The sequence below is a fragment of the Protopterus annectens genome, chromosome 5.part0 (assembly GCF_019279795.1).
Source record: "Protopterus annectens isolate FY-2018-M chromosome 5.part0, PAN1.0, whole genome shotgun sequence".
NCBI classification, from domain to species: domain Eukaryota; kingdom Metazoa; phylum Chordata; order Ceratodontiformes; family Protopteridae; genus Protopterus; species Protopterus annectens.
In genome coordinates this window covers 1359970265-1359984711 of record NC_056735.1, presented here as the reverse complement: position 1 = coordinate 1359984711, position 14447 = coordinate 1359970265, and the positions used below count along the sequence as shown (strand labels likewise).

The window sequence follows — 14447 nt, the reverse complement described above, 5'->3', positions numbered from 1 at the left end:
AAACTTTAATGTCTGGTTGTAATCTTCTATGATTTACAAAGTACAGGACAAATATAAGAGGCAAAATCAGGAATATTCCTGAAAAATCAGGGGAAGTTGAGAGATGTGAGGATGTGTGTGTGTGTGTGTGTGTGTGTGTGTGTGTGTGTGTGTGTGTGTGTGTGTGTGTGTGTGTGTGTGTGTGTGTTTAAATGAGTGCATGTGTGTGGGAGAGTGACTGAAGGAGTGGGCACCTTTTGTGACTACTGCAGGAATGTGCTGATTAGCACTAGTGTTGTCCTCAAACATCAGGCACCAGTTTAAACACTGCTTACCAATTTTGCCCTAGGGTGGGGTCAGTAGTAAAAAGTCATGTCTACAGTGAAACAGCATATGTAACATAGCATGGGCAATATAACTCAGAATGCATTTATTGTTGTTGTGTTTACTGTCCTGGGTAGGAATTCTAAAACTGTATTTTATTCATTTCTAAGCTTTTCAATTATATTCCCATTGTAACTCACAAACAGTTTAATTCAGATGAAACACAACTTTTTATTCTTCATATCTTGCATAACTTAGTTCTGTGGCACATTTGTCATTTCAAAGAAATAACACTTAGTAGTCTTCAGGATGCTTGGCAGTACACGTGGTACTAGTTTGTATGAAATGGATACTACAACACAAACTTTTTCTAAATGTGACAGTACGTTTGTCAGACCTTGGCCTTTACTTCTACACCAAATTCTAACCATATCTCACATTTTGGTGTCCAGTTATTTCAATTTAGTTTCACAACTTCTTGTCATTGCATGTAAATATAGGAACCCTTCTCCATGTGAGACTCTCTCTTGTATGTTGGTGGGGGATGCATGTTTGCACAGCCTGGCACCCAAATATAGTGGGGTTACTTTCCCTCATTTCAGGTGCTTTCTCTCTGTGTATCTCTCTCATTGGTCACTTTTAAGAGGAAAGATGGAGGAATGGCCTGTGACTCCATTGGCCCATCACCAGGGTTTCTTTTTCCTCCACTCAAGTTATCCAGCAGGCTCCTCATGTGACATCATGCTAGCATCCATGCATACACACATGCACACATCTATCTATCTGTCTATGTGTCTATCTATCTATCTATGTATCTATCTATCTATCTATCTATCTATCTATCTATCTATCTATCTATCTATCTGTCTATCTCTCCATCTATCTGTCTATCTAGCTGTCTATCTATCTATTGTTTAGTCATTTGGTTGAATCTTACTCCCAACAGGTCTGTTTGTCTGTCAGGAGCTGTTTCTTTAAGTTCTTGTCAATTTATATTTATTAGTTCAGTAATACTGCCTATGCATCCTAGCTTCTGTTGTCCCTTTCTTTTTTTGCCTTCAATCTTACCCAGCACCAGCCTTTTTTCTGGCTATTCCTTCACTTTATTATGCGGCAAAAGTAAATTAATAGGGTCATAAGCACTTACTAGACATGTGATCCAGGTGACCATTAAGGAACCTGGTCCAGTTTTCCAGTCATCCCAAAGCACAGTCTGGTTACGTGACTTGCTCAAGATCACACAGTAGGCAAATGAAGGCTCAAGGAATTAAACCTGAACCAGATGTAGCTCCTTTAAAGGCTCATATTAGTAATTCTCCATGCCAACTGCCAGATATATTTGTTTTAATTTTTAATATTTACATTTTCATAAAAGTTTCAAAACACCTGGCAGTTAACACATGAGAATAAAGCCTCAAGCTGTTAATGAGCATCTTTCTTTGTACAGGGTTTGGTTCAGTCCACCTACTTTTGACTACTGTGGATCTCTGAGCATAACCTATAATCAGATGACTGCTGGATGGCTGGATACACACACACACACACACACACACACACACACACACACACACACACACACACACACACACACACACACACACACACACACACACACACACACACACACACACACACACACACACACACACACACACACACACACACACACACACACACACACACACACACACACACACACATTTTATTTATTTATTTTTGCAGTTCTTGATTTGGTAGGGCAGAGATCCCAACGGACTATTTTCAGATGCAGCCCAGGGTCTAAAGCCATAGGAATATACTGTATATATCTATATATATATATATATATATATATAATTATAATCATTACATAAAGTCAGAGTGTGAAAGCTGTTCATGATATGTACATAAATTGATACTCTTTTTCAGTCATTCTGATTGAAGGCAACAGTCCTATTTAACATGTAAATAGTTTGTGGCAGGATAGAAGAAAGATACGGGTAAAAGAGAAAGAGAAAGATACGGGTAAAAGAGAAAGAGAACAGAGGTTTCTTAGGAGATAGAGAGAGGCAGAGATGGCTAGAAATGAGGTGCATTACATTTACATGGAAAGGTAAAGGCAGGGCAGGTGTAAGTAAATACAGTAGTTTGGTGGCGAGGGTGTTACACTTAAGGTGAACAGATGAATAAATCAAAGAACTGAAATAAAAAAAATAAATAAATAAAAAGGAAGAAGTGTGGCCATCACAATAAATAATTTTCAACTGTTTTCTTCTGTTTTTGTGACATAAATAGATTGATAGGTAGACAGAGATAGATAGATAGATAGATAGATAGATAGATAGATAGATAGATAGATAGATAGATAGATAGAAGGCTGCATAGATAGATTTGTGATTTTAAGAAGGCTACTTGATTTATCATGCTGGTTAGGTACCCATGCCTGAGTCTGTTTACCAGAGGATGATTAATAGTGTGCAGATTACGACACCTGAGACATAATTTTTTACACAGAAACTCATTTTGTCAATGTTGAATAGTTGCATATTGGTTGCAGATCTAATTTATTGTAAGAAATGTGCATTTATTTTTACACAATGAGTCTGATTCCAAAACACCAAAAGACATGCTCTCCATATAAGTGACCACTCGGACTGAGATTTTGGAATCTGGCCCCTGGTATAAGCCTGTTTATAGGTAGGTCTTACACTGAAGTATGTCACTTACACAGAGAGCAAGTGTTTTGGAATCAGGGCACGCTTACACTGAGAGCAGCTCTTCTGGAATCTGGCTCTTTAGCAATGCACAATCAATCTTCTATCAAAACAAGTTAGCATTCTCAAATTCAAGTTGTGTATATTGTCATGTGTCAAGGTCTTAAAACAGCCAAAATAACTGGCCAGATTCCAAAATTTGTTCTCAGAGTAAGACACTTACTCCAAGACTTACTTTGACTTACATCAACAGCAAGCCTTTTGGAGTTAGACCCATTGTGTCTGTTCTGTGCAGTAACCAAAATAGCATCAGTTTCAGTTCAGAAGACAAACTAACTGATGTTTAAGCAGCAATAATATAGTACCAGTTAAGACAGCTGTCATGAAAGTGTCTGGTTAGCTGGACCTTTCACACACTACTAAATTGTAGAACACATGTAGCATTTGACGTATAATATTGAACTTTATTGGCAATCAGGAAAGAACATGAAAAACATGTAAAACACATTTTTATACTGTTATGATATATAACAATTTCTTTATTTACTGGTTTATAAAGGCTACAGCCTGCTAAACAATGTTTAATTTATAGTTTGCATCTAAATTATCTGTGTTGGTTATTCTGATGTATAACAGCAAATAGCCAAGGAAATGGATCATTTACACATGTAAGAATGAGCATACAAACTTTTATTCTGGTCCTCACTGTATACCTGCCAGTTAGCTGACCAATGGCTGTGACTCTGCTCATTTGTTCCCTAGGTGGTCAAGAGTGAATCATATTACAGCTGTTTTATAGAGAGCCATCAGGGGATTTCTGAATAAACATCTACCCTTTTGCTACTGTGCATACCCACAGATGCCAAAGAATGTAGTCTGAAAGGGCCTTAATGAAAGTATGCAACCCTCTTCTGTGAGTGACAGACCCCATCAGAAGATTCTATCTGCCTTTAAAGCAAGCACCTCTGCATGATGCCTACTTTCTTCTGTTGCTTCGGGCAGAGGCTGTCTGCTTGTTGTTGTGCTGTCTCCTTGAGAGAGCTAAGCAGGTACATCCTTACCAAATCCTCCACCTACTTTGTCAGCTTCCTCCAGCACACAGGAAGCTAAATGAACCTTGCATAACCGGAACATTTTTACAGCTTCATCTCTGTGACTTGGGTCCTTTATCAACATAAAACTTTGGTTATTTGCATAGCTCACAAGCTCTTAGCACAAAAATATCTGGACAAAGCCAAAAATAATGGGAGGACAGCACCCCAAAAAAGGGACACATTTTAAATAATGCTCTTATAAACTTAGAAATTTGCTAGAATAAAAGGTTTTATGTTAACATGCATTTTCTGAAGGATATGAAGTCTGAAACTTAAATTGTTGTCATTATTTAGTGAATTTAGTCCTCAGTGATTTGCCACAAAAGTCCAGAAATCCTAAAATGTTATGAGGAACAGACCAAAAATACGAGGCAAAAATCTGCACATTCTGTGAGAATCTAGACAGTTGAGAAGTACTTATTTGCCATTTTCTTTACCACTGTTCTTTGAATGGCACAGTATTAATGCTTCTTTCAGCTTCTTTTTCTATATTTAAATTTCAGAAGAGTACATAAAGTGAAAAAACTGAAGTTGCTTCCTATTGGTCATTGGTATTTACTAGGCTAATGATCACCAGGGCTTTATAAACCTAGCCATGCAGTCCAACACAGTTGCGACCCTATGTAGCATGGGCATTTATTAGGAGGGAATATCGAAGTTAGGAAGTTTTTAGAAGTTATCTGAGGAGGGATGTTAGTTTGGGCATTACTGTCTGCCACTGTCTATCAGAGAAAAGCATCTGTCAACTGGATTCAAACCCTCCATCAGCTATCTTTGCTCTTTAAGATCCTTGCACTTACACTTTGTGCTATTTGAAAACTGTTATTTTGTGAGCAATAATCATTAACTGTATATTTGTTTAATTATTAAATTATATGTCTTATATGCTCTTAGTCCTACCCAGTGTAATCAAATGTTGCACTTTTCTTTTTTCTTTCTTTTTTTTTTTGTTTTGCCTTTGTTCAAGTATCGGTATCAAGACGGAAGTACACCACCACATGACCACAGTTTGCCTCGACTAACTCATGAGGCCAGAGGGCCAGAGCTTGTGCATATTTCTGAAAAGAACTTGTCTGAGATAGAAAATGTTCATGGATATGTCACTCATTCACATATATCTCCATTAAAGGTCAGTCATTCTATTCTGAATGTTTTATAATCTTAATAACCTAATTGCTGGACACAATAGAGCATGTTATTTAATTTTGAACTTAGTCCTGTGGATTTGGACTTTGGCGATGACTAAAGTCAGGTTATGCTTCTATATAAAACAGTATAAGCTTTGCATTAACAATTAACCATTGAAAAAGAATTGTCCCAAAAGAACTGTTAATTTTGTACAGGAAATAAAAGCAGTTTGCTAAAATCCCTTATTTCTGTTAAATTTTCAAAATGCTGAATCTGGCAATCTGTTTTTATAATCTGCTCATGAAGATGATTTTGTATACGCAAGGCCTTCTGAACCTGTATTTCAGTTATGATAGCTTGTTTCATTATTTCTCACATTGTACAAAATATTGAATTTTAATGGTCTTACCAAACCAAATGGCTCATATCTAAGAATTCTTAGCATCTTTTTTGTTGCTAATGTATTTTACAATATAGTAAATTTAATACAATGGTTGTTTAAAAATAGCTATTAAAGCAGTAGTCAGTGCATGGGATTCATAATAAATATGCAGAGTACATGCCAAATACAAAGTACAAATATGCAATGAACCGAGATGCAACAATAAGTTACATCATGGGCTATCACACAGACTGCAGCCTTAACTCATTTAATGCTGAACAGCAGGAGGTTAATTAACATATGTGTTTCTTGAGATCTTCTTATACAGGACATCACTTTTTTCCAAAATCCTCTACTTTAAACACACTTCATTAGACCTACAATATCTGATAACTGGTGTGACTTGTAAATATAACAGCTCTTTGGTAGACAATGGACTATATGTTGATGTCAGAATGAAAGATGGGTTTATGGATGCTGATTTTACACTGCATATTTATGAAAGCAAAACTTTTACTTTGTTTCCAAAAAGTGCAAGTGTCAAGTTCAAACAAAGGGCTATACCTCTGTAAGTATGCACTATAGCACCAAGGTATCAGTGATATAATTGTTATCTTGTTCCAGAGATTTCCAATGATGTATAAAAAGAGGGAATGTTATACTGATACTTAAAATATATGCACATTATGCATATAATAAATTCCACAAGATTCCAAAACAATACTAATCTACAAAACCATTTGTGTTAGATGGCAAGTGTCCTTTGCAACTTTGTCAGCCTTAATGTCTTGTATAATATTAAGATGATGGATTTTTTCACCTTTAGGCTGCACAGCTTTTATGAAATTAATGCAGTTATGAAAATATAGATAATAGTCATGAATGCTTTATTAAAAAAGCATTTATATCTCAGAATTTCTACATATTACCCACCATGTCTTAATGCCATTTTTTTACAAACGCTTACTGCTTGAATACAACACCAGCCATCACACTATAGCACTCTATTTTTGCAATATTAATGAACATGTAGAAATATATCCTATTTTTTCATAACTTTTTGTTAACACTACTTAATAATTTCAACTTTAGGTATCCCATGCTGACTTTTTCACTTTCCTGCTTAGCAAATCATGTCAGCATGTACATACCTAAGTTTTATGTATGTACCTTTAACAGGACTTCAGAAATTTGACTTTGATAACAGTGGTGAGTATACTCATTTCAGGAATACAGAGAATTTTCATGCATTGACGAGAATGTAGTCATATAAGATGCACAAGAACTATGCTTTCTTGAAGAGTATACTACTGTAGTAAGCAGTGAGCTAATATAGATAACTTTAGTTAAATGGGATATTCTTTAGATTCAAACTAAAGTGCAGGATGACTGCAGGAAAGAGGAGTTGCAGATACACTGTACAAAAGTTTGTAAATCAAATGCACGTATAATTAAGTTGTAGGTTTGGAACAAGTACAAGATATACCTCTGGGTATGGAATTATGCAAAAACCTGGGACCTCTGTAGGTCATAAAAGCAAATACAGCAGTTATACAGCAATTGAAAAGGGCAGTGAGACACAAGTAGATTTAAGTGGAACCTGCTAACGAACCAATATCAGTCCAGTTGAAGTAGACACTGATTGATATTACAAGAAGCGGTCATTAATCGATACTTTGACAAGTGAAGTGAGTGAAAGAAGAAGTTCCACAGGTGTGTACTTTGTGAATAAAAGTCATTGTAGGTTGTGCTGGTGCACACTGGTTCAGTGGTAAGCTTTCTGCCTCAGAACTCTGTTATTTGAAAAGCACAGCTGACCGTAGAATGTCTAGTTATTGTCGGTAAGGCACTTGAATGTGTTCCCCTTGCCCCTTGTCTGTATGGGGATTCTTTTGATCTTCTAGTTTTTTTTTTTAACACCTCAAAAATATTACACTAAAATCTCTCTCTCTCTCTCTATATATATATATATATACATATATGTATATATATATATGTATATATATATATATATATATATATATATATATATATATATATATATATATATATATATATATATATATATATATATATATATATATATATATATATTATATATATATATATATATATATATATATATATATATATATATATATATATATATATATATATAAATATATGTGTGTGTGTGTGTGTGTGTGTGTGTGTGTGTGTGTGTGTGTATAAGGATTCTATATAGCTGACTGTTCATAATTTCAAACTTTTTTAATGCCAGCAGAAGTGATCAAATAGTCACTGAGTGTGAATTTGCTGGAATATGGAATTAACAAAGGTTACAGGGATACAGCAAAACACACGTGCCATCTTACCCATGTGCAGTAACTTTAATCCTAAACCAAACACTACCCCTGCCCCTAACCTTCAATCTACACATTATGTGTCTAAAAACCCTTTTCCTAACAATACCACTAGAGACAACACAAAATAACAGAGCGTACAAAACACCAAATATGCAAAACAATAAATCTTCCATTATCTTATCATACCCTACCCCATGAACACTTGGATATGCACACCGACCACTATAGCCTTTTCAGTCAAACATTCATTTTTCCTGAACACTCTTACCAACAAACACTATAAAAATGAGTACTCAGTTATTTGAGCATGAAGTGAAATATGCTTTCTATATTTTGTGCTGTTGCTGTTTTTTTCACCCTCTCAAAATATTTTGAGCTGTAGCCATATATACATATTTACATACATGAACATGAACACGAACACACGAACACACACACACACACACACACACACACACACACACACACACACACACACACACACACACACACACACAAACTATTCACTTATGTTGTGCGGAAGGCAAAAACATGCATGCCTACAGTTATTGAGGTTTGGATTTATTGGCCTGAATGTAACCATAAAGACTTAAAAGTAAAAAAGATTCACGGACCTTCAGAAGCAATGCAACTAAAATACTTGATGCCCTTATCCTTAAGGGGTAATTTACATATATCCCATGGGCCTCCACTACTGGAGGTTTAAAGTATCACACAGTGAAAACTCTAGCTCGGCTGGGTTTTTCTTGCAGTTTTAATGAATGATTTGTCTTGTGTCCCTTTTACCCTTTGGTTTGGATGTTAGTTTGGATATTTTGTAGGCACCTTCATATTTATGGGCATCAGCTGGGTTTAAAGAGCCTGTGTTGATGAGAACATTTTTTTTTGGCTGTGTAAATTATCCTAGTTTTTTGGTTAGTTTTTTTTTCTGTATTTTGTATATGCATGTCTGTTTAAGATTTTTTTTAATTTAAGATCATCATTCCTAATAATTCGCTATGAGAAGTGAATTCAGTGGTTGCATTATTTAGAGAGGATTTTACATTTTTTTTTATTTTAAATTTACCACAAATAATTGAAATCATTCATGAGTTTACAAACATCTGGCTCCTTCTGCATAATAATCATAGTTGTTTTTGGACATTTTATGTGAGTTAAGATGTGCAAAGCTGCTGTGGTCATTTCATTGCAGGGTTTAAAAAATCTTTATTGTTTGTTCATGCTTAGCTTATTTCAAAAGAGACACAGTACCACCATTTTGTGCTTACCACTTTGCGTATGTGAAACAATGGACTATGGATACCAACCATAGTCGTTCAAACTGATTCATTTGCATGGCCAGTGTGTGCTAAAAAGAATTATTTGATTAATTTATCATTGTTAGAGTTGCTATAAATATAATCTGGAAAAGAAACTTCATCTCAGTTTTTGGGATGGTAATTATATTTCTAACACTATGCCTTCACTGTGTGAACCTCAATAAGGTAATGCTACAATTGGTCATAAAACATTTCGTTCATGATTAAAGTACTGTATACCTTTATATGAATTCTTGTATTGCTGACATCAGTATGTTGGTTGCGTGGCAGATGTAATGTAATACCATCTCTGACATTTATTGACTTGGAGTGAAAGGAGAACATGAGTTTATTTTGTGACTTTTACCTTTAACCTGAGATTTTATGCCCTCAGAGTTAGCATATTTAGATATTAGGTGTGCTGGGCCAGAGCCTTGTTCTTGGTAGAGGTATGGCGAGGCATCCTCTTGCAAAACCCATGATGAGTTTTGTGCAATATTTAACATGATCACATTGTCTCTTGTGTTATTATGATGTTTTAGTGTTTTAATTATCTTATTTTTATTCCTAATTAAAGGAAAACTCCACCTTAGAACTAAAAATCTATTTGCACACTGCCTGTTTTCTAAGCTATTTTAACAACTCAAAATCACTTTGCTTCTTATAAAATTTTAATATGTTTTCTAGAAAATGGCTGTCAATGGGGCTTGACATATCAACGTGATTGTATTTTTCTTCGAGCCTTTCTCTTTCCCACAATCCACTTCAAGGCTGCTTTATATGACTCATGCTAGATATAAGGAAGTAATGTATTCCCATGTCATTGAAATATAATGGGATTAGCATCAGTCATTCTCATTTTATATACCTCCTATAACAGGACTGATTCTTCTATTTCTTGAATGGCTCTCATTTGTGTGTGTCTCAGGGTTTGTTCTTTTTTACAGTATACTAAGGAGTTATACAGTTGCAACCAAAAGAGTAACCACATTGCAGGTCTTTATTCAAAGTACCTTTTTTGACAGCCCCTACCCCATCCTTTGTTAAATATGCTGATACTTCACAAGAATTACAAGAAAAAGTATTTTCTGACTTTTCTCCAAATGTCACAGAAATCTTTGATACTACATTCAAGACTTCTTAAAATGTATAGTATAAACAACAAACATTTAACGTGTACATCTAAGCATTTCAGTACTGTGATGCTGGTTATATAAATTTGTCAAAAGAAGTGACAGCTGCCTTTAAACCATTGAGTGATCCAATTGCTTGTTTTGCAATGAAAGGCATTGCTACATTGCAAGTAGCTGTGAATCAGTGTAGGTTCTCTTCCTATTTGCAATAATAACAATGGAAAACAGTTTCACACCTCTCAGTCTTTTCTGCAGCAAGTGCTGTGCTACTGATATCAGCAGAACTAATTACCCATATAAGATTGTCAGCAGTACCGGACTACAACTTTCTCTGTGTCTGTGCTATGTCATGTAAGTATAGACAAATTCCTCTGCAAATTAAGTGAGGAGTTAAGCTTAAAAATGTGGGTAGTCTTTCCCTTCCTTTGATTCCAAGAAGAAGTAATGAAAGTTTTATAAAACACAAGCAGATTTCACATACTTACTCATTACTGGAATCATATTGTAGGGAAAAAAAATAACCTATAATTTGAGTTAAACTGCAGGAGAAGGTAGAGTTTTCCTTTAAGAAAAAATTTCACTGTTTTGAAAATTTTCTAAGTTGATGAAATATAGACATAAGAATGGAAATAGATGTCATTTGTGAGATCTATAATTTTTCAGACCCCATCAAAAAAAAAAAAAATATATATATATATATATATATATATATATATATATATATATATATATATATGGATCTACCTGATAACACCGACACGCCAAAACATCGACAATGAAATAACCGACACGACAAAACCGAAAGTTCAAAAACACGAAACTTCACATGCCCGACAAACCACAATCCCGACAATCAACAAAACAAATACCTTTCCCGAAAAACACACACACAACACAAGCACACCAAAAACCTTACAAACCTACGCTATACACAACTATCTATGCACTAAACTTAACCCAAAGCCTAACCCTAAGGTCCGTCACTATCGCACACTTACCTTACCTGCACCCTAACTCACTTAATCCGCCCCTAACTCTTAAGTCTGTCACTATTGCACACTTACCTTACCCGCACCCTAACCCTAACTCACTTAATCCGCCCCTACCCTAATGTCCATCACTATCACACACTTACCTTACCCACACCCTGACCCTAACATCCGTCTCTATCGCACACTTACCTTAACATGTCGATGTTCTCAGCATTGGGATTCTCAGCTTTCGGTCTTCTCCATTATCGATCTTCCAGTGTCGGTGTTCTCGTTGTTGGCATTGTGGACTTTCAGCGTTTTCAGGTAAACCCATATATATATATATATATATATATATATATATATATATATATATATATATATATATATATATATATATATATATATATATATATATATATATATATATATATATATATATATATATATATATATATATATATATATATATATATATATATATATATATATATATATATATATATATATATATATATATATATATATATATATATAGGAACCTATTAGTTCAGTGAAAGAACACTTACCTGACACCCAGATCAATGAGATCACATCGCAGACAGAGCAGATCTCCAACAGTGGTAAGTATAAGTAGTGCTGAATGGGATGTATTCCTGTTTCCACAATGTGGTGAGATCTTGGTGTTGGTATACTTAAGTAGGGGGTGTAGGGAAGTGCAGCTCCCAACATGGGGGTGCAGGGGGGCTTCCCCCCTGCTATATACATGTTTCTTTTTGCTTTTTGGGTTTTTTTTCTGCTGAAATGGGAATACATGCCATTCCGCGGTGCTTATACTTACCATTGTTGGAAAGCTGATTTGTCGTGGGTGTCGGGTAAGTGTTCTTTCATTGAACTGATATGGATATATATATATATATATATATGTATGTATATATACATATATATATATATATATATATATATATATATATATATATACACACAATACATGAAACATGCAGGGGAGTCTATGAAATAGTCTGGGGTTCCAATATCAGTGCAGTGATTGATTATTGATTACTACATTTGTTGCAAAAATAAGATGTGTTTCTCTACTGTGTGTATAATCATGGTTATATAGAACATCTTAAGAAATTAAATGTAACAATTAATGACAAATTGTCTGCATGCACTTACAGCTCTTGGATCTGCTCATAAATTGGATCAAAAACATATTTCATACTTTTGTATCATATTCTGTTTCTGCATTAGTCAAATTAGAATTGTGCATGTCCTAGGACTTGTAAGTGACAAAACTATGCACATTTGGAAGTAAAAATGTGAACAACAGATGCTTTTTATCATGGCTTTCAGCTGTGCAATTTAACAAATTTTATTAAGAAGATTAGCAGCGGTGCTCTGTATAATATCATGATCCACCGCATAAAAACAACGATTGTAATTGTGGTGAAACTTATGAGGAAAATATTCTATGTTTGGACGTGCACAATTTGCTTTTGTTAAATGTATTCAAACATTTGCAATATTAGTTTAAAAAGTACGACATCATGCAAAGAAAGAAATGGTTTGTATTGTTGTGCCTTTATTTTTATTACTGTTCATTTCTACGTACCACTATAATGCCATTGTAATGGTATGCATATCAGAGAGAAGTGAATCTGTTCTATATTCATTGCATGCTATTTGTTTATGCCCAGTATGAAATACAAATAAAATACTTCTTAAATTAATTATAAAAGTAACATTTTTTTTAACATTTCATGGAACTTAATGATTAAAAACAGGTAGGTATTTATTGAAAATGCACATACAGTAGAATTTCCACATTTGTTGAGGTTCATAATATAGCAGCTCTTAATTTGAACCTACTGTTGATAGATATGGTGTCATTTATCCCAGGAAATTGGCCTGTGTTAAGCCACAGCTGCTAATTCAGTTGTCTCAGCATCCCCTGGGTTGGGTGTGAACATGTTCAAGAAAAACAAACACAAACTTGGTGTACCGTTTACACTACAAAGTTTGTCTAAAAAGTACATTATTGTAATTTTTATTTATATTTCATTATTGTGATCTTATGATTGCATATGGTTATCATTGTTGTACTCCAATAAAAATAGTGACAGTAATTACAGAAACCTAAACAGACTACTCCTTTTTGTCACAATTATATTTTCCATTAAATATCTGTTCAGTTTTTAATGTGTCAATTTCAGCATCATTTCACTTGTCCCTTACTATTGCTTGTACTGCCATTTGTTTTTGGTATGTGTAATTCTAATTTTTCTTTTGTACTGGCATGCCTTTCATAGGTTCATAGGTAGGTACTAGGCTATCAGCCCTGAGGCCTATACAAGCCCAGCCAAAAAGGTACCCTGGGTTTTGCCACCCAAGAAAATTATTTTCCTGTGCCACTGTCAAGCAGAGCCACAGAGGTGATCCCTGGGGTGAATTTCCTATTTCTCATCCAATCATCAAGATTTTTCTTGAAGAGTGCTAATGAGGAGCTTTGTTTGATATAGATAGGTAGTTTATGTTTATTGTGGTGACAAAGTTTAGGTCCCTAGAGCATGTTGCTCGGAGGCATTGGGATTTTTTAAGTGGAGCATGTCCAACAGCTCTGGGTTTGACATAGCTTTGTATGTTAAGCAGAGATCACCTCTGAGTAGGTGATATGTGACTGATTAAAGCTGGAGTTTTTCTAGACGGTCTGCATAGGGCATCTGTTTGAGGCCGGTAATCCTCTTTGTGAGGTATTTCTGCGGCCTTTCCAGTTGTTGTAGAAGTCTTGTGAGGTACATACCAAAAGGGGCGTTGTACTCTATAATGGGTCTAATGAGTGATGAGTAGAGGGGAACAATGACCTCTTTTTTCTGGATGAGAAACCTTTTGTGATGAGGTGTGCCACGTAGAAGGATTTCCTGACTACTGTGGCAATGTGATTATCAAAGGAGAGACTACTGTCCACCTGTGTCCCAAGGTCTCTTATCACACTTACGGTGTTAAGTATACTACCGCCTATGTTGTAGTTCATGGGTTCAGAGTTTTTACCAAAAGGGATGACAATGCACTTTTTGACACTGAGCTTGAGGCCATGGCT

General features: G+C 35.0%; 1 protein-coding gene across 5 annotated transcripts in view; it reads left to right on the top strand.

The window, feature by feature from the left end:
• Window positions 1-14447, top strand: part of DLG2 (discs large MAGUK scaffold protein 2) — a 4792098-nt gene that overhangs the window by 1366105 nt on the left and 3411546 nt on the right. For all 5 annotated transcript variants that reach the window (XM_044071159.1, XM_044071154.1, XM_044071155.1 and 2 more), the window contains exon 3: window positions 5058-5219. In XM_044071159.1, the coding sequence (XP_043927094.1) occupies window positions 5058-5219 (162 nt within the window). The remainder of the gene's footprint in view (window positions 1-5057; window positions 5220-14447) is intronic.